This window comes from Schistocerca americana, chromosome 4 (assembly GCF_021461395.2).
Source record: "Schistocerca americana isolate TAMUIC-IGC-003095 chromosome 4, iqSchAmer2.1, whole genome shotgun sequence".
NCBI lineage: Eukaryota > Metazoa > Arthropoda > Insecta > Orthoptera > Acrididae > Schistocerca > Schistocerca americana.
Window position 1 is genome coordinate 804,565,825 of NC_060122.1, and position 20,320 is coordinate 804,586,144.

The 20,320-nt window shown below is 46.3% G+C and overlaps 1 protein-coding gene across 1 annotated transcript in view; it reads right to left on the reverse strand.

Moving 5' to 3' along the window:
- LOC124613815 (protein apterous-like) overlaps window positions 1-1,575 on the reverse strand; it is a gene marked incomplete at its 5' end in the record, with an annotated part of 324,127 nt that extends 322,552 nt beyond the window's left edge. The window contains one exon of the mRNA XM_047142537.1: window positions 1,373-1,575. Coding sequence (XP_046998493.1) covers window positions 1,373-1,575 — 203 coding nt within the window. The remainder of the gene's footprint in view (window positions 1-1,372) is intronic.
- Between the last annotated feature and the right edge of the window lie 18,745 nt (window positions 1,576-20,320).

Here is a 20,320-nt window from a genome sequence, read left to right on the forward strand (position 1 = left end):
ATTTCCCGTTCTACAAGGTTAAATATCTGTGATAAAGTAATGTTATGTTTCCTCAACCGGTGGCAACAGCGGCAAGGAAGTAACTGCAACATGGCGGACTTGCGTTTGAGCTTTGAAGCGCGGAAGCAGATAACTAAGTGATACTGGAAGTTTGAGAATGTAGCTGCTATTCGAAGACAGAGGAGAAGTGAGTATGGTACAGAACCACCTTCAATGTTAACAATTACACGTCTACGAGACAAATTCGAAATTTATGGAACAGTGTGTGATGTGCATAAAGGTCGATCTGGGCGACCTCGTACAGCTGTAAGTGATGATTCTACAACTGCGGTCTTGGAACTGTTTCAGCGTTCGCCTCAAAAATCTTAAAGGCAAGCGGCGCGTGAGAGTAATGTAAGTGCTAGTAGTGTGCTACGCATTCTGAAGAAATGCAAGTTTCGTGTGTACATTCCAAGGCTGGTGCAACAGCTAAGTGACGACGATCCAGATCGAAGGTTAGAATTTTGTGAATGGGTTCAGGAGATGGTGAGACATGAACCGGGATTACCGGGTAGCATAATTTGGTCGGATGCAGACCAATTCAAACTCAATGGAACTGTCAATAGGCACAATTGTGTGTACTGGGCTGAAGATAATCCTCACATTACAGTTGAAAAGGCTGTGAATTTGCCTGGTGTAAATGTGTGGTGTGGTTTGTCTGCAAGGGGACTCCCTCATTGGGCCTTTCCGCTTTGAAGGTACTGTTACTAGAGAAACGTACCTAACAATGCTTGCTGACTTCATATTCCCTGCCATTCGTGCACTATACGGTAATGATGAGTTTTATTTTTAACGAGATGGCGCCCCGCCGCACTATCGTAGGGACGTACGAACATACAGGAATCAGTGTGCCAGGCCAGTGGATAGGACGCAAGGGACCAATCGAGTTTCCTGCACGCTCTCCAGACCTCACACCGCTGGATTTCTTCTTATGGGGCACAGTAAAAGATGAGGTGTACAAACGTAAACCACGTAACCTGGACACACTTTGGAATAAGATTCAGGCGGTGTGCGCAGAAATCTCATTGGACACTTTGTTACGATGTACGGAATCAGTTGTGACTCGTACTCAGAAATGTATTGACGCTGAAGGCCACCAGTTTTAACATTAATCACATTTGCAAAGTACATTTATTTTTCCAATTGGACTTTAAGCTTTCCATTTCCAGAAATTTAAGGTTGTAGATCGGGAAATAAATTTTCTATGACGCTTCAAAGTATGTATACATTTTTTTTGACGCACCCTGTATTTAAGAGGATGTGAGAAACGGGAATGGCGACCCTCTCTTCCCTCGATGGCGCCGCTTATAAGTAGGCAGAGGCGGCGTCCTACCTGTGGTAGTCCTTCTTGCAGTAGATGGAGCCGTCCTTGGCGAAGCAGGTGCCCTCGCCGTCGAGCGGCCTGCGGCAGGCGTAGCATATGAGGCAGTTGGCGTGCCACCGGCGGTCCACGGCCAGCAGGTAGTAGCGGTCGCAGATGCGCCTGCCGCAGCCGGCGCACACCACCGCGTCCGCCTGCGGCGTCGCCGGCGGCGGCTGCGGCGCCTGCGACGGCGGCTGCGGGGGCGGCGTCGACGACGCGTCGTCGAGGCCGCGCCGGCCGGCGCTCAGCTGCGACGCCGCCGACGAGGAGGAGGGCGTGCTGCAGCCGCTGCTGCTCGCCTCGGCGTCGCCCATCGAGGACGAGTCGCACGAGGTGAGGGGCAGGTTGGGCGACAGATCGCGCGACGGGTCGTACGCTGCGCCGGCCGCCTGCTGCTGGTGCTGCTGCTGCTGGAACACAAAGCGCGGCACGTCACGTCACAGCTTGGCCTCATTACGACGGCGATACTCGTTGAAGCCTTAAATGTGCAAGCTACTAACAGATTGAGCCGTGCGTGGCTCGTTTTCCCGCCATCATGTATTTTACACCCTGTTTTTAACGTACTTCCTCCGGCCGGCCTGGCCGTGAGGTTCTAGGCGCTGCAGTCTGGAACAGAGCGACCGCTATGGTCGCAGGTTTGAATCCTGCCTCGGGCATGGATGTGTGTGATGTCCTTAGGTTAGTTAGGTTTAAGTAGTTCTAAGTTCTAGGGGACTGGTGACCTCAGATGTTAAGTCCCATAGTGCTCAGAGCCATTTGAACCATTTTTTATTTAACGTACTTCCACCTCACTAAATTAATTTAAATTACTACTGTCACTATCTTCTAGTAAGCCTTCCGGGATGTAAGGTCGTGGTCCATGAAACTCTTCAGCTCCTAACGTTTCGTCCAGAGCTGCGCTGGACATCTTCAGAGGGGTGTTTCTCCTCCGGTGAGTCTTGCCGACTGACGGGTCGGACGTCTGAGAGCGACTTATGTATCGTAGAAAGTGGGCGTGACCAGAGTTACACGTGATATGCAGAGATAACCTTTGTCAGAGATAAAACTTAACTATCGATCGTAATCTCGTCACGGATAAAACTGTCTAGCAATTCTGTAGTGCTACTGTCCAAATATCACTAAGTTTCATGGTCTCTTCTTTCCGATTAAAATTATCCCTATGTTTATATATTTCAATTGCTTCTCTACAAAGCCGTGGGTAATAGTTCGTCGTCGTAGATAAAATTTTTGTTTCGGAAAACTTCACTTGATGATTTCCTGGCTGAAAAGCGTGTTCTGCTGCAGCCGATTTATCTGTTTTTCCTAATCGGCAAAGACTTCTGTGTTCTTTTAACCGTGTATTTACGCTTCTTTTTATTGTTCCAACATAAACTTTACCACATGTACACGGAATTTTATATACGCCACTGGCTGATAGAGGAGCGCGTTTATCTTTTACAGACCGAAGATGTCCAGCGCAGCTCTGGACGAAACGTTAGGAGCTGAAGAGTTTCATGGACCACGACCTTACATCCCGGAAGGTTTACTAGAAGATATGTCATCCGGTCGTGAAAGCTTTAATACTACTGTCACTGACTTGCTTCTTTGCCTGACCGTGAGCGGCACTAGCGCGTATCGATATATCCCTTCTCGTAGTACCTTTGCCAGACTGCTATTACTTCCCAGTCGTTGTCTGTCGTGAGTTCGGGTTGCGAGTTCGCGTCTGCCAGTCAGTTGGAATCGGCTGGAGCGCAGTCGGGACCTGCCAGTCGGGGAGTTGTAATGCGGCACTAGTGCAGTCGGGTTGGAGCAGTGAGGTCTGCGTCGACATGGCTCGCCCGACCATTGCCGCCACGCATCGCTTGAGCAGGGCCACGGTATTGGTGGATCGTCGGTCAGTTGTCCTACCGGACGACGCGTTTTAGCTCCCTGATCGTTCACGAGTCGGCTGTGTCTGTGCCCATCGACTCTCGATTTGTCTTCGTGCGTGCTTAGTTACTGTTGGCTACCGTTTAGGTCTTCGTGCAAGTGTCAGGTTGTGTGTGTGTAGTTGGCGTTATCCCCACTGACGACCTTTTTAGATGTTGTCGGCATTCTGCGGGAGTCGGTCGGTTGCTGCGGACGAGGGAAGTTATCTCCACGCGGTGCAGTCGGCTGGGTCCGCTGGCGGTTCCTGCGCAGTGTCGGAGCGTGTGGGGAGCTGTTCGATTGCTACGAGCTTCGTGGTTCACAGACCCAGGACAGAGTACTTGTTGCAACTACCCACTTTGCGGAAACGCACAATGCAGGTATTTTGCATTCGTATGCAACAATCGACAGCACCCTTGCCTGTCTGAATGCCATCACGAATAAGAGACCAAGAAGTCGTCGGAAATGCTCGCGGCCGAGTCCTCAGTAGCATCAGCTACTCTTTCTTTACGAGGTACCGTCAATTCGCGCAGTCGCTATTGCAAATGATGTCACCAAAAGCAATCACTTCGTTAGCGGCAAGGAGCCTGGGCTCAGTTTTGTGGTTCGTTTCGGTGGTTCGCTGATGGGGACGCTTTCCTGCGGGCAACACAGTATTTCTACAGCTGAAATTTATCCGCCATGCGGTGCAGTCAACTATACTGGTTGACTACAATTCAAGTGCACCAGCGGAATTTTCTGCCTTGTGGCTAGAGATGGGTCGAACTCGTTGATTCCCGTGAACTACTTCATTCATTTCACTCTTTGCCTTGAAGCGTCCAAATGAAGTAGTTCATTCATGAAGTACGGAAGCCTGGCGAAGATGCGCAGTTCGCCGCTCAGCCGCGGCTACGCTCGCTTCTCCTCGCTCGTACAATAAAGCTTCGTAATACTTCATAATTTTACCAACAGATGGCCGAACTATGCAGTAATGTGCACGCAACGTTTTGCGTCTTACAGCGTCTGACGCGAGTTAACTCAGATAGAGCATGGTCGAAGGGGACAAAGGAAAGATAAACAGAGAAGCATGTCACATGTAAAGAAGCTATTACGTTTAATCTTGCTCGACATTTTCTCATGAAGCGCCAAAAAAAGTCTTCATCTGCCAAGTGAAACCTTATTTGTTTTATTCATGGACTGAAAACTAGGGCTACCAACGAAATGCAGTCCAATTTTATGTTCCTTTTAAAATTTAATCCAAAATGGAATGAGTATGTTTACCACTGTCACAAAGTCTATATACCTACGTTACGTAATTATTCAGAAGTTTTCCTGTACATTTTATTTTTGTTGAGAATAATAACCCTCTAAATTGAAAGCGTAAACTGTCACCTGTAGTCATTGGTACGATTTCAGGTAAACTCCCTCATTATTTTATTCGGAAAGCAGTTTTTGTTTCTGTTCACGCTTATACAATGGCTAGCAACTCACGATCGCCTAAAGGTAGTGAAATTTGGGGTTTCTTCGCCGGTTTAGGTGATGGGAAAGCGAAGTGCAACTGTTGCTCTAAGTGTATTTCACCGCGCGATTCGTCGACAGGCAGTAGAGGGAGGACTGGAGTGAAGGGAGAATGAGTGACGTAGCGCCGATGTAGTGGAAAAGGGAGAGTGGAAGAGAGTGAGTGAACTAGACAAAAGTGTGGAGTGTGCTATCTGTGAAGAGTTTGAAGTGCCAGTTCATTGAAATTGATTGGTTAGTTCACACTTCACTGGAGTGAAGCGTTCATTTGAACGACTCATTCACGAGCTCCCCATCACTACTTGTGGCCGTTAGTGTTTGGGTTACCTGCCCTTGCCACCGACGTAAATTCAGGCAGTGTTCCTTTGGTTGAAGTTAACTATATTACGTATTTCATACTCAAGTGTACCAGCGGAATTTTCTGCCTTGTGGCCGTGGCCGTTAGTGTTCAGGTTACCTGCCCTGACCACTTACCTAATTTCATGTAGCGTCCTTTCCTCACCTGTTGTCGCTGTCCAACATGGCGTGTAGTTTCGACAGCTAATACATATTTCATTGTGGATGACCACGTTCGTAACCTTTTGTGTTTGAGTTCTCATGTACCGATTGGTGGTAAGCAAGTCATTTTGTCGGTCGGTCCGTGGCTGTCCCCTGGGTTGGGTTCCGACGGATCAAGTGTAGTTGGGCTCACCACCTGTCTCACCTAAGTGAACGAGGGCAGACCGAGGTGTTTAATTGTCTGTTTATAATCTATCATAGCCAATGATTTCAAAAAATTCTTGTTTTACTGGCTTTTATGTACTTTTGAATTTTAGAATCTTGTTTATGTTTGTCTCTTCACCCTTGCCTTGAGGCTCTCAGCCTCGCTATATATATATATATATATATATATATATATATATATATATATATACATATATATACATATATATATATATACTCCTGGAAATGGAAAAAAGAACACATTGACACCGGTGTGTCAGACCCACCATACTTGCTCCGGACATTGCGAGAGGGCTGTACAAGCAATGATCACACGCACGGCACAGCGGACACACCAGGAACTGCGGTGTTGGCCGTCGAATGGCGCTAGCTGCACAGCATTTGTGCACCGCCGCCGTCAGTGTCAGCCAGTTTGCCGTGGCATACGGAGCTCCATCGCAGTCTTTAACACTGGTAGCATGCCGCGACAGCGTGGACGTGAACCGTATGTGCAGTTGATGGACTTTGAGCGAGGGCGTATAGTGGGCATGCGAGAGGCCGGGTGGACGTACCGCCGAATTGCTCAACACGTGGGGCGTGAGGTCTCCACAGTACATCGATGTTGTCGCCAGTGGTCGGCGGAAGGTGCACGTGCTCGTCGACCTGGGACCGGACTGCAGCGACGCACGGATGCACGGCAAGACCGCAGGATCCTATGCTGTGCCATAGGGGACCGCACCGCCACTTCACAGCAAATTAGGGACACTGTTGCTCCTGGGGTATCGGCGAGGACCATTTGCAACCGTCTCCATGAAGCTGGGCTACGGTCCCGCACACCGTTAGGCCGTCTTCCGCTCACGCCCCAACATCATGCAGCCCGCCTCCAGTGGTGTCGCGACAGGCGTGAATGGAGGGACGAATGGAGACGTATCGTCTTCAGCGATGAGACTCGCTTCTGCCTTGGTGCCAATGATGGTCGTATGCGTGTTTGGCGCCGTGCAGGTGAGCGCTACAATCAGGACTGCATACGACCGAGGCACACAGGGCCAACACCCGGCATCATGGTGTGGGGAGCGATCTCCTACACTGGCCGTACACCACTGGTGATGGTCGAGGGGACACTGAATAGTGCACGGTACATCCAAACCGTCATCGAACCCATCGTTCTACCATTCCTAGACCGGCAAGGGAACTTGCTGTTCCAACAGGACAATGCATGTCCGCATGTATCCCGTGCCACCCAACGTGCTCTAGAAGGTGTAAGTCAACTACCCTGGCCAGCAAGATCTCCGGATCTGTCCCCCATTGAGCATGTTTGGGACTGGATGAAGCGTCGTCTCACGCGGTCTGCACGTCCAGCACGAACGCTGGTCCAACTGAGGCGCCAGGTGGAAATGGCATGGCAAGCCGTTCCACAGGACTACATCCAGCATCTCTACGATCGTCTCCATGGGAGAATAGCAGCCTGCATTGCTGCGAAAGGTGGATATACACTGTACTAGTGCCGACATTGTGCATGCTCTGTTGCCTGTGTCTATGTGCCTGTGGTTCTGTCAGTGTGATCATGTGATGTATCTGGCCCCAGGAATGTGTCAATAAAGTTTCCCCTTCCTGGGACAATGAATTCACGGTGTTCTTATTTCAATTTCCAGGAGTATATATATATATATATATATATATATATAATTTTATTTACAATTTTAACTGCATGTGTTTACCACTTGAGATTTATCTTGTTACTTTAAGATTTATTATTTGGAGATGTTACTAATTACAATAAATTACAATTTTGAGTGAACCTGACCGACACCTTATTTGGCCCTTTCCACAATCCTAATCAACTGTTCAGCCCAGCGGGTTTAACGTGCGGTTCACAGATTACGAGCTTTTTTTTTTCTTTCTTCTTCCTTGAAGTAAGAATAGAAACCTAGAAAAAAATAGGGTCGCGAATACTCACGGCTGAGAAACGCTGCTGCACCGAATTACAAACGGGAGTAGAGCTTCACGCACAAGTCAGTACTTCGATGACATGAACGCTTCTGCACAAGGGTGACCACTGACAAAAAGAAAAAAGTGGTAAGTGTAAAAAAAAGCTGTTACTTCAGATATGTTAAGACTCATCTCTGCTTTTTTTCCTTGTCCACATTAATCTTGATCGCTTTCCTCAGGATTCATGCTCTCTAAAGGAAAGGCGAACAGGTGATCGTCCGCCCCCGTTTATCTTAATATTCCTCTCCACTCTCGCACAATAAAAGAGCATCACAGAGGATCAAAAATACTATGCTCTTCGTAACAGACTAAGAAATTCGTATTTCATGGCAGACTTGTCATATCAGCCGAAGTGGATCTAATTTCACATATATGTGGTATCAAAACTAGAGTCTCCAGATGAGATGATTTTCAAAGTGATAAATACGTGAGGAATTATGATAATTGTTAGACGTTCCTCTTGGATTATGGAAAGATTAGAGAAAATGGAAACCTACTTTCGAGAGAATCATTCTGGGATTTGCGTTAATCCTTTCGGGAAATTACTGGAAACGTAATACTGAATGCCTAGATAGGAAATGAATTTCTATCCATCCGAATACGATTACACACTAGCGATATACAAGGATGTTCTGATATACTCTTACCATTCGTTAGCTGTTATGGTGAAAATTAAACCAGGACTATTAGGAGAAAGAGCAATTGTCTGTTTTGGACACCTCTGCTTGGTTTCATAGGAACTGATGGAGATATCCAACATTACTTCATTTTAAATTATCTTGTGAACGATGGAAACAAGTAATATTTTGTTTATTACTTAACTTCCTAAACCTAAATGTTATCACGTCGACGGAAAGCGTGTAGAAGTTTTTTAAGACCATAGAGTAAAAGTTTTATGAAATTATTGCGTGAATCGCAAGGAAAGCCAAAGCTCATAATTTCTTGAATTGCCAGGCTGCTTTAAAAATTATATGGATGTTATCTCCATTCATATTTATTCTTTTAATACAGGGAAGTAGTCAAAGGTACAAAACAGAGTTACAATATCGTAGTGTTAAACATTCGATTTCATTGTTATATAATGAAACGCAGGTGATTTACCAAATGCTTGATAGACTCACGTAAGTTCATGTTCGTCACAAGATGGCAAGCGTTGAAGTGTGTTAGTATAGAAAATCATTAACCGTATTACGCCTCAGTGAATCCTAGAAAATGTAAGGTTACCGCTGTACCGCGAAACTGCTTGGAAATACGAATACACGCTCCATTTGTTGGATCAAACACTCGGCCCTGTTTCCATGAATTATGAGCTGTTTTCCAGCTCGAATGGAAGTAGCGCACTATTTCATTCTCTGGATGTTAAATTTTTGTTTAATGTTTTTCCTTCGTCTCATTAACTCCGGCTACATTTTCGCCACAAGCAACGACTGCGATGTTCTCCACTGGCATGGCGGGGACCGGTATGCCGAATACGGGCTTGCTTGCAGCCGTACAGGAGCAGCTCGTGTTCACGTGGCTCCACGTTTTCCTGCCGTGTCTTTCCTGTGCCCTTCAGGCGGATTACACCACACTCACTGCCCCCTCTCGTCAGCGTTTGCTTCTGTAAATCTCTCTCTCCAAATTCACTGGGAATTTCCACGAGGCTTAAAAAATGCACTTAATTAATATAATGTGCTGTCCAGAGTTCCGTGTACGCGCTGTATGTGTAAGTAGATATCTGAAATTGAGATCCAAATAACTAGCGATTAAGGATAGAGAGATTCTGGGTCGCTCATAGTCCAGTTTCTATTTCTGACTTGGACAAAACATTGGAAAACTTAGTAATCGAATAAAATAAATTTCATTTAAGCATACATTATTTTCTATACCACTATACTGAGTTACGTATTTTTGTACTCTGTGCCTGATCGAGTGATTTACAGCAAAGATGAAGAGAACAACAGGATGTCAAGAGGTTGCAGATTTCGAGTGGTTGCCTCGTCGACACAGAGGTCATTCACGTTACAACAGTTTTGTTTCTGAGGGATGTTTCTCAAAAGACAATGCTGAAATTTAGAGTTGAATGAATAATGAAAATGTAACTGTCTGCAGCTGAATAGAAAAGCGGAAAAGGCGTGGAGCTTCAAAATAATTTTCTTTCCTATTTAAGACGCACGACTTATCCGTATATCTGGGATTCATCCAACAGTTATCTCTACGTTTAGATTGATACTATTTAGCAAGTGTTGTAGCTAGGGACGTTATAAGAGTCTGCAGGTATTTGCGATGTTTGAAAGTAATAACAAGCCACCGAGCGAGAGATCGTTCGGAAATGCAGAAGGAAACGCAAATTCCACCATAGGAGTGCTATTTTAAGGAAAGATGTTTAACTGCTTCATCTTCATAATCCTTGCCTTTTACCGTTACCATACGGGGTCTGCACTGATATATATGGGTTGAAGCAATGTTAGCATGACAATGATTGGCCGGATGCTGTCCCTAACGTGACCACTCACCAAGCCCCCCCCCCCCCCTCTCGCGCATCCTCCCCCCCCCCCCCCCCCCCCCACCGCTCGGGCATTTCGGACTGATCTAGTGTACCCCACCTGTCTGCGTATGGAGGAAATCTCATCTTCTAGAGTTAGATAATTTTACAAATGTCTGCCTATCGTATTACGGAGGCAGGACGTGGACAACCGGTCACTGTTTACCTAGCTGGCTGTTGGAAACCGCCGGCGGTTGTGGCCGAACGGTTCTAGGCGCTTCAGTCTGGAAAGGCGCGACCGCTACGGTCGCAGGTTCGAATCCTGCCTCGGGCATGGATGTGTGTGATGTCCTTAGGTTAGTTAGGTTTAATTAGTTCTAAGTTCTAGGGGATTGATGACCTCAGATGTTAAGTCCCATAGTGCTCAGAGCCATTTGAACCATTTTTGTTGGAAACTACCTAAACACCACAAACCACATCCAAGATGACCGGCACGCCGTCTTCTGTCGTTGATTTTCGGTACGGATTCGGTCCGGCGTCGGCGTAACTCCCCGAATCCCGTTAGCGGAGCGTTAACGCAGTCTGGGCGGGTGCCTAACAACTCTCTCTCGTGAAACCCTGCATTACATCAAAATCTATTCACAACAATATATTGAAAGTACGGCCTGCACAACTACTTCTGAAAATAAGTAAACCTAGATTAGGTTCTCCACAAACTACCATATGCTATTATTGTGTTCTTATAAGAAACGTATGGGGACGAGGGATGGGGGAAGGTCGGAACCTGCCAAGCAATGTACGTTTTATTAACTTTTTGGCATCGCCGAGGGCGTGCTGAAAAGTAATGCCTCCGAAGTTTTTATGTCAAAATTCTTAAAGCTTTTTAAATAAAACGAACGTCATTAAAAGTGTACGTCTTTATTCTTCATGTCTACCTATTTGCAGCCCTCTGTCATTAGAGTGCTCAGAATTGTAGCGTGTAACATGGCAGTGTAACGGAACTATGTACCTGCGTGAGAACCGGCGTGCTGTAATCGAGTTTCGAATACCAAAAGTTTGTCCACATATGGAGCAACCTCTCCTTCAGAATGACAACATCAAACTACACACAAGTGCTGGGACAGTCTCAGCAGCTCGATGCCTTGGGTTCACTGTCATCGATCATCCTCCATACAGTCTCGACATGGCCCCATCCGATTTTCATCTGTTTCCAGAACTTAAAGAACACATTTCGAAGACTTGACTTTGATAGTTATGAAGCGGTGCAACCAGGGTCGAGGTTGTGGCCCCCTCAATGAAGTCAGATATTTTACAGTGGAGGCATCGTCTCTAGGTGGGACGAAGGTGTTCGTCGCCATGGAGAATACGTTGAGAAATAAATACACTCACTTGACGAATTAAGATGAAAGTAAATTTTTTATTCAGAAACCTTTAAGAATTTTCGTATTAAAAATTCGGAGACATTACTTTTCAGCACGCACTCGTACGTCCAGAACCTTGAAATGCAGAAGAATAGGTAATGGAATGTAACTGAATTGTTCGATAAAGTACTGTCGCATTTTCACAACACGCGGAAGTTGCTAAGACCATCAAGATGGTATCACAAGACGGGTTAGAAAATAAGCACGGCCTAACATTTTCATTGTACAGCCTCACCCTTAGTTCAAATGGTTCAAATGGCTCTGAGCACTATGGGACTTAACATCTATGGTCATCAGTCCCCTAGAACTTAGAACTACTTAAACCTAACTAACCTAAGGACAGCACACAACACCCAGCCATCACGAGGCAGAGAAAATCCCTGACCCCGCCGGGAATCGAACCCGGGAACCCGGGCGTGGGAAGTGAGAACGCTACCGCACGACCACGAGATGCGGGCTCACCCTTAGTGTTCTCTGCCCTAACGCAGTGTGTAATATCGCCGGACAACTATATGGTGCCTGCAGTAGTATTCAGCTGTGCCCTAATATTACGATTTTTCTGCGATTTGCTTTAAATAGTTTCTGTCAAATATTAAAATGATGCCTTCACGAAATACGCAGCCACGTTCCTGCTCCATTTCTGTCAACAACAAAAAAAAACAAAAACAAAAAAAAGTTTAAATGTGTGTGAAATCTTATGGGACTTAACTGCTAAGGTCATCAGTCCCTAAGCTTACACACTACCTAACCTAAATTATCCTAAGGACAAACACACACCCCCATGCCCGACGGAGGACTCGAACCTCCGCCGGCATCAGCCGCACAGTCTATGACCGCATTTCTGTGAAATTCGAGGTAATGCTATTTCACGAACGACATCGTCGCCGACGGGACGTTATACTCCACAACCCATCCACATTCAACCCAGGCAGCCTGGTAACTGAGGACCCCCGATGGCGCCGCTCATGTGGACAGCCGAGGACAAATTACACGATCCAAATGCCACCTGTTGCAGGGAGGCGTTCAGCCCGTGATTGATGGAAGCTGGTTGGACGCACGCCCCGTGTGGCTTCACCCCAGTGGCAATCACCTTACAAGTCAATTACTTGGCGTTCGGTTTCCTTAACAACAGATGGCAGTAAGTGTAAGTTAATGAAAGTACTTCTCATGTTCTCTCTGGTGTGTCTAAGATTCTGACTGGTACACTGGCACGCTGTTCGATGTTATCTTTTCTAATTTACTCCGAAGATGGCTGAAATTTTCCATCTCGTTATACGAGAGTCACAAAATTCTTCTGCGTTTTACACCGCGTCATATTACGAAATGTTGAAGCAAAGTGTCGACAATTATTGCAAGTGGCATTACTACGTTACATATAGTGACAAAGACTACGTAGAGTAGTGACTGAGACGTTTGTTGATCTTATAAGATAAGACGCGCTCTGCAACCCAGAAGAGTTTTATGGAAAGTGACACGGGCTGCGAAAGCTTACGAACGGACACAGTATACGACTGCTCACAATCAACGTACACAAACTGAGTGAATATGCAAAATGTTGCATGAAAAGTAATATCCCATTCTTTGTAGATGTTGTTCCACAATTAGACACAGCAAAGTCAAATTCCACCTTTCGAATAGCAATGGCCATAACACCAACCACCGACTAAAAGCCTGACGAATATTATGAGTGTTCTCTAAGAGCAGTGTACATCATTTGAGACAGAGATTAGACTCAGAACCACACGAAAACCGACGGGGAAAATATTAGTAATCTTTAGATTTAGTGGTCATCAGGGAAAAAATTTTTCTGCCCGCTAGCTTTATCCGGATCATTCATATTTTCATAAGAGCACCAAATTTGGGCAACAGTAGCAAAGATGCTGAAAAAGTATAACTTTTCCGTTCATTTGTCGCTCCTCTGCTCTGCAGCTAATAAACTGAAAAGCTAACTACGGGTTTCACAGAATTTATGTTCATGTGTGTTTTCAGTAGGCAATAAAGGTGAATATTGACCACGTAGCCACAGTACACTTTCAGTACACAATAAGAGTTCTCAATATTGAGAGCGATGTATTTTGCCGTCGGAGGAATTCTGTCCACTTTTGGTAGGCTTCCCCCAACTACAAATCTCGCCCAAACGACACCCTCTTCATCACAAACGATTTCCTATAAAGACGGCAATTTACTATGTCTAATTTTGCTTGTTTCGTAAATCAATTTCCAGTGTTCCTGACAGGTGCTGTTTGCAGGTTTCTGATAAATTTTCTTCGTAAATATTAACTGAAGCGGTGGATTAAGAATTAATACGACTGTAAAGCTTGAATCGGAGATAAAGACTTCTCTAAGCAACCGCCGTTTGGTTTTAAAGCTGTTTCTGTGGTTCGTGAAGTGACTTTCAGTTTTCGAAGTATTTCGCGTTAAGAGAGAAACGACAGCGTAGAATGCAAAGTAAACTGTTGGTTTTTTGGTCTTCCTATGTACACTGCTCATACGATCGATTTAACTCTCTACACACACAAACAAATACACTTTCGCACACACTAGGCATTCATTTTTTTGACTCAGTCGTCAGGAGCAATAAAAAATAGCTCACATCCCGCGGTTTTGACCTGTTTTCGGGAGGTCGCCTTTCAAATATTCGCGGTTGGAACTCCGTCTGCCCCTATAGTAGTTCGCCGAGTATTCGGCTGAAAAGTCTGGTTCTGCCATGGCCGCTCTACGTGCAGAATGAACAGTACCCGGGTAATGGCTGAGTTAGGTGATTCTCACGTCACAGAAACACAAGGCGACTATCACCCTCAATGGAATCAACGTTGGAAAAGCATTGCTGGTTTCAAACCAACCTTCGCATTGCTAACTAATCTTCTTCACTTCATAATCTGTCTTCCTATATGGGGAACCGTGTTGGCAGACGTCGTAATGTGTTCGTCAGTCAGTCTTTTGAACGGCGCCGCAGAACGTCAAAAGTTCACCGTGTCACGGTTTGTGGTCAGGGCTCCCCAGCGCCCGCTTCACATCGTCACGGTGTTTCTGCTTGACGAGAGGCTTATGCACTCCCGCGTCCGGAGTGATTTTCGTTGCAGTTGCGCGCCCCTTGGGGGAGACCGCGCTCCCCTGCGTGTTTTGGACTACATTATATACGTTCTGACAAATGATCACCCGCGGCCGCACGGGTCAGTGGGCACAGTGGGTTGGTGCTGGGGGGGGGGGGGGGGGGGGTCCCGTTGTGTGCTGTGTGCGGCGGCCCGCCCGGCCCGTCCCGGGCGCGCCAGGTACGTGGCGCAGGGCAGAGGGTGCTCACAACGACGAAACCGGCATTCAAGAGCCGTCACCGCACTTCATCAGTCACAACACGATTACCGCTACGCGATGCACGGCGCCCTCTGTCGCACGCCGCCGTTCTTTCCCCTAAGCCTGACATTTCACTTATGCGTTGAACTTCACAACTCACCAACGACAGCTGGACTGAAAGTTACTTTTTTTCCAGCGTTTACAAGAGGCCTAGGTAACAGTTCAGGTCCTGGCGGTAAAAAGCTGTAGCTTTCAGCCGCAAAATGCACAATCTTTTTTACATTATTCCGTTTCAGGCACTTTGGCCAGTGTTTTTCCTTTCAATAAATAAATGCCAATCCTCCAGAGCGATTCTCCAACGTCCAAAAGTTGTTAGTTACAATTTCCGTAACCCATCTGAACAGCTTTTTTATCGAAATGACGTGGAACGAGTGACTTTATGGGTATGTTTACATGATTAGTATCAACAGTAACGAACATATATTTCAGTCATATTCAGTCATAATTTTTTTTCTTGCTTTTCTTATTCTTTACAGCCTACTAGTTTTTAAATAAAAATTCGTCTGTTGAATAGGAATTGTCCAACGAAATAGTTTTAGATTAGATTTAAATCTTGCTCTGCTACCCGTCGAACTCTGTGTTGCTGGGCATCAGATCAAAAATATTTGTTGATACATATTGAACTCACAATTAATAAAACGTCCCGGTCTATTATACTGCGGTCGAACGGATTTCGCTTTGAAACATACTGAACGCCTTTCTGAGCGACTGACAGTTTCCGTGGGTAAAAAGTAATTCTTCTCCTCTAGTGTTGTAGTTATAGATATCACCATTCTTCTAAAAATTGTGATTGATTGGTTACAACACATTTCATTAGCGAATACCTATATTGCGAAGGCACAGTTAAAATGCCTGCTTGAAGACATACCTGCTAGATGGCTGCAGGAGAACACCATATACGGATTACTATTCTTGCCGTTAGTTTCATGCAAGGAGTATTTTCTTTCTAAGTTATGGGTTACCCGAGGAAATTATTCCGTAAGACGTTATTGACTGGAAATGTTCAAAATAAGTTAGAAGACTGTTTCAAGACTAGCAACTATACAAAGAGCAAATCACATAAAGTCGCTAATTTGTCGAAACTTGGCGTGGTGCAACCGTGGCTATATACAAATACAAGTTTATTTTTAGAAAATGCAGTAATCATTTTAATGATGCTATTTCTTAATAACAATTAGAGCCGTTATCATTATCGAAACGACAGGTTTACAAACAGAAGACTGTTCACGTTTAAAATTACACATAGTTTGTTCTGTACATCTGGTGTTGGCTGATTTTCACTGTGGCGAAAGTTTTTTGGACTGTTACCACAACCTTTTCACTTGACGTGTTCTAGCCCTCAATTTGTTACTAGTAGGTGGAAGCAAGAGGCTGCCGAGTCTGGTCAATATCGTAGAAGCTCCCACAGTTCGTACACCAAATCTTCAAGTTTTCCCCTTGCCAGGGCACCTTTTGATATTCTGGCGAATGAAGATTAGCTTTTGTTGTTAAAGAATCAACGTCCCATCTCATGTACTTATTGATATATTTTATGTAAGAGATCTGCATAGCATCCGCCATTTATTTTTTGATGCTTTACAGCGTATCAAAACAGACGAATCGAAATTTCAGCCAACAAATTACTGTGCATAATCTTTCCGATAGTTGAGGTCGAGTTTGCCTTGTTTATTTCATGGAGTGCGGATCCTGCCCACCCATTTGATCGCTGCCACGTGATGAACGCTTGTGTCCTCCTCACAGTAGCAAATTGGCTGTGAATGGTCGTTGACGTCCAACATAGGCGGTGGTCATGCTACTGTGAGTGGAGCTTACGGACTATCGGTGCAGATTTGTGACAGGATTCGCGACAGAACCAAACTGATAGATGTAAAAAGTTCCAGCGTATCTCAAGGGAATGTTATAGGATCATTACTGTTTACAAAATACAGAGTGATTTGAAATTCCTATTACAAATGTCTAACGGTCGTAATGTTTATACAGAACGCATGAACGGAAATGTACCGTTTGGATACAGAATAAATTTGAAGATCGGTTCGCTATCAGATCTCCCATTTCAGTGCACACACACAAGATAAGAGAACATGGTCATCTGTCCCTTTTCTAATTATGACATCACGTGACACCTTCGTCCGACAACCACTGCTGAGAGAAACTGTTATGTTCGCAACTAGATAGGTTCACTGTGGCCCTTTACAGCCGTGCTGCAGTCCGGTAGAAGAGAACCCGAGGAGGGATACTGGAAACATTGCCATGCCATGTACTCCTACAGCACACAGATCAGAGTCCAGTATCTCCGGGGTGTGCATACCGTGAAGCGGGAGATTCTGAAGTGATCCGATCCACAAACTGATTTTACGTCCAAACGGTACATTTTCGGACATGGGCTTGTGATAAAAACCTCATCTACTAAGTATCCTCTACAACTTCTATAAGCCACAGAAGAAATGGCTTACAAAACGATCCGCCGGTTCTGGAGGACTTTTCAGAACAGATAGGAAAGATTTTAGAAGAGTTGCACGTTTCGCATCGGAGTTATTGGTAGGTTGCTTGATTTGGGAGAGGGACCAAACAGCGAGGTTCAAAAATGGCTCTGAGAACTATGGGACTTAACATCTGAGGTCATCAGTCCCATAGAACTTAGAACTACTTAATCATAACTAACCTAAGGACATCACACACATCCATGCCCGAGGCGGGATTCGAACCTGCGACCGTAGCAGTCGCGCGGTTCCGGACTGAAGCGCCTAGAACCAACAGCGAGGTCATCGGATTAGGGAAGGAAGTCGGCCGTGCCCTTTCAAGAAAACCAGCGCGGCATTTGCCTAAAGCTATTTAGGAAGATCACGGGAAACCTACATCAGGATGACCGGGCGCGGGTTTGAAACGTCCTCCCGAATGCGAGTCCAGTGTGCTAACCGTTGCACCACCTCTCTCGGTCGGGATTAATTGTCGGTGCGAGAGCGTTATGGGGAGCTATGCAAAGTGCATTGGTAGTCGCTGTCAAGAGAGCATGAGGGACAGCAGTAGTGCTGAAACTCCAAGAGTCGGGTAACATATTACTTCCTCCCACATATGTCTCTTGAAATGACAAGGACCAGAAAATCAAAGAAATTACAGTTCATATTAAAGCTTGGGTGGGGGAGGGGGTTTTTGATTTGAGGGGAAAAGACCAAACAGCGAGGTCATCGGTCTCATCAGATTAGGGAAGGATGGGGAAGGAACTCGGTCGTGCCCTGTCAACGAAACCATCCCGGCATTTGCCTGAAGCGCTTTAGGGAAATCATGGAAAACCTAAATGAGGATAGTCGGACGCGCGATTGAACCAGAGTCCTCCTGAATGAGCCCAGTGTGCTGACAGCTGCGCCACCTCGCTCGGTTTATATGGAAGTTTATAGGCAATCGAGTTCTTCCTACGCACCATTCGCGAACGGACCAGAGAAGGGGGAAAATGGTGGTTGTGCAAGAGGTATCTTCCGGCACACACCATACGGTGATATGTGTAGTATGGATGTAGATGCAGGTCACGTGATGAAGAAGAACAAGAGTGGCTTGTTCAATCTAGATCTACATCTACGTCCATACTCCGCAAGCCAGCTGACGGTGTGTGGCGGAGGGTACCTTGAGTACCTCTATCGTTTCTCCCTTCTATTCCAGTTTGGTATTGTTTGCGGAAAGAAGGATTGTCGGTATGCCTCTGTGTGGGTTCTAATCTCTCTGATTTTATCCTCATGGTCTCTTCGCGAGATATACTTAGGAGGGAGCAACATACTGCTTGACTCCTCAGTGAAGGTATGTTCTCGAAACTTTAACAAAAACCTGTACCGAGCTACTGAGCGTCTCTCCTGCAGAGTCTTCCACTGGAGTTTATCTATCATCTCCGTAACGCTTTCGCGATTACTAAATGAACCTGTAACGTTGTGTATATTGTGTTAAGAAACCAGGCGTCGGAAAGGCACACCGAGTTAGCACTAACCATGCGTAAGTACGCCGGTTGAGAACGAGATAGCCGGCCCGGGTGACCGAGCGGTTCTAGGCGCTTCAGTCTGGAACTGCGCTACCACTACGGTCGCAGGTTCGAATCCTACCTCGGACATGGATGTATGTGATGTACGGATCCCACACTGCTAAGCAGTATTCAAGCAGTGGGCGAACAAGCGTACTGAACCTACTTACTTTGTTTTCGGATTGCATTTACTTAGGCTTCTTCCAATGAATCTCAGTCCGGCATCTGCTTTACCGACGATCAACTTTATATGATTATTCCATTTTAAATCACTTCTAATGCCTACTCCCAGGTAATTTATGGAATTAACTGCTTCCAGTTGCTGACCTGCTATATTGTAGCTAAATGATAAGGGATCTTTCTTTCTATATATTCGCAGCACAATACACTTGTCTACATTGAGATTCAATTGCCATTCCCTGCACCATGCGTCAATTCGCTGCAGATCCTCCTGCATTTTAGTACAATTTTCCATTGTTACAACCTCTCGATATACCACAGCATCATCCGCAAAAATCCTCAGTGAACTTCCGATGTCATCCTCAAGGTCATTTATGTATATTGTGAACAGCAACGGTCCTACGACACTCCCCTGCGGCACACCTGAAACCACTCTGACTTCAATTGTAGAATGGGCAGATGTGAAGCCGGCAAGTTGTACGCACGAATACCCCGTGCCAGCCTCGACGCGAGTTGTTTTCCAGTACCGCGGGCGAGTGGTCTGTGGAGAGGTAACAAGAGGTTTCCGCCAGATACACACTGGGACAGCATTCGCAAACAGCCGCAAACCCGGCGATCGTCTTTCACGCCGGAACAGAACCCTGGGTGTGCGCCGGAGCGGAGAGCTATCGCCCACACGCACCAAGTCGAGCACAGAGCAGTGAGGCTCGGCCGCGTTTCGCATTTCGCGTATCGCTTCAGAAACGGCGGCCGGCCGGGCCGCGGCTTCCGCCCACCGCGTCCCGCCGAGTCAATGACGGTGTTTGGAGGCTCAAGTGGCGCGAGCTGAATGAGCCGGCTGGCGCAGGGCCCATTGTGGCGGCTGAATGCGCGGCGCCCCGCGGCCGCTGATACCCCCGCAAGTTATTCTATAAACGCGCCGCGCACCGCCTCAAAGCCCGCATTGTGGACACTGTCGTCGGAGGCCCGCCCGCGGACGACTCACTCACTCCCCACCCCAGCCCGCCACGCCGCGCGCTGGGAACCGGCGCAAACACGCCACCTCCGTATTATAATCCGCGGGGAGCACATGTCGAACGTGGGAAAGCCTCGCACTTGACGCGTAGGGCCCTCCGCATTGACGCGACATCAATATCGCACCCCTGTACGCTGCGCAGAAACAGTGGACATAAAAGTCAAATTGTGTTACTCCTAAGCGTCGTGTAAGTCACGAATCCACTTAATGCAGGGTGCTGACTTTGTTCCGACAGCAGATATCCCTGAGATTTCCAGGCGTTTCCAAGACCAAATTCCAAATTAACACGCACCAACTTTTTTGTATGTCAGAGCGAGTTTTAATTTAGTAATTTTCACGGCAACAAAAGAGTTTTCAGTTGCAATATCACTTTTCTTAACGGAGAGAAATTTTCTTAAGTCAAAGTAAC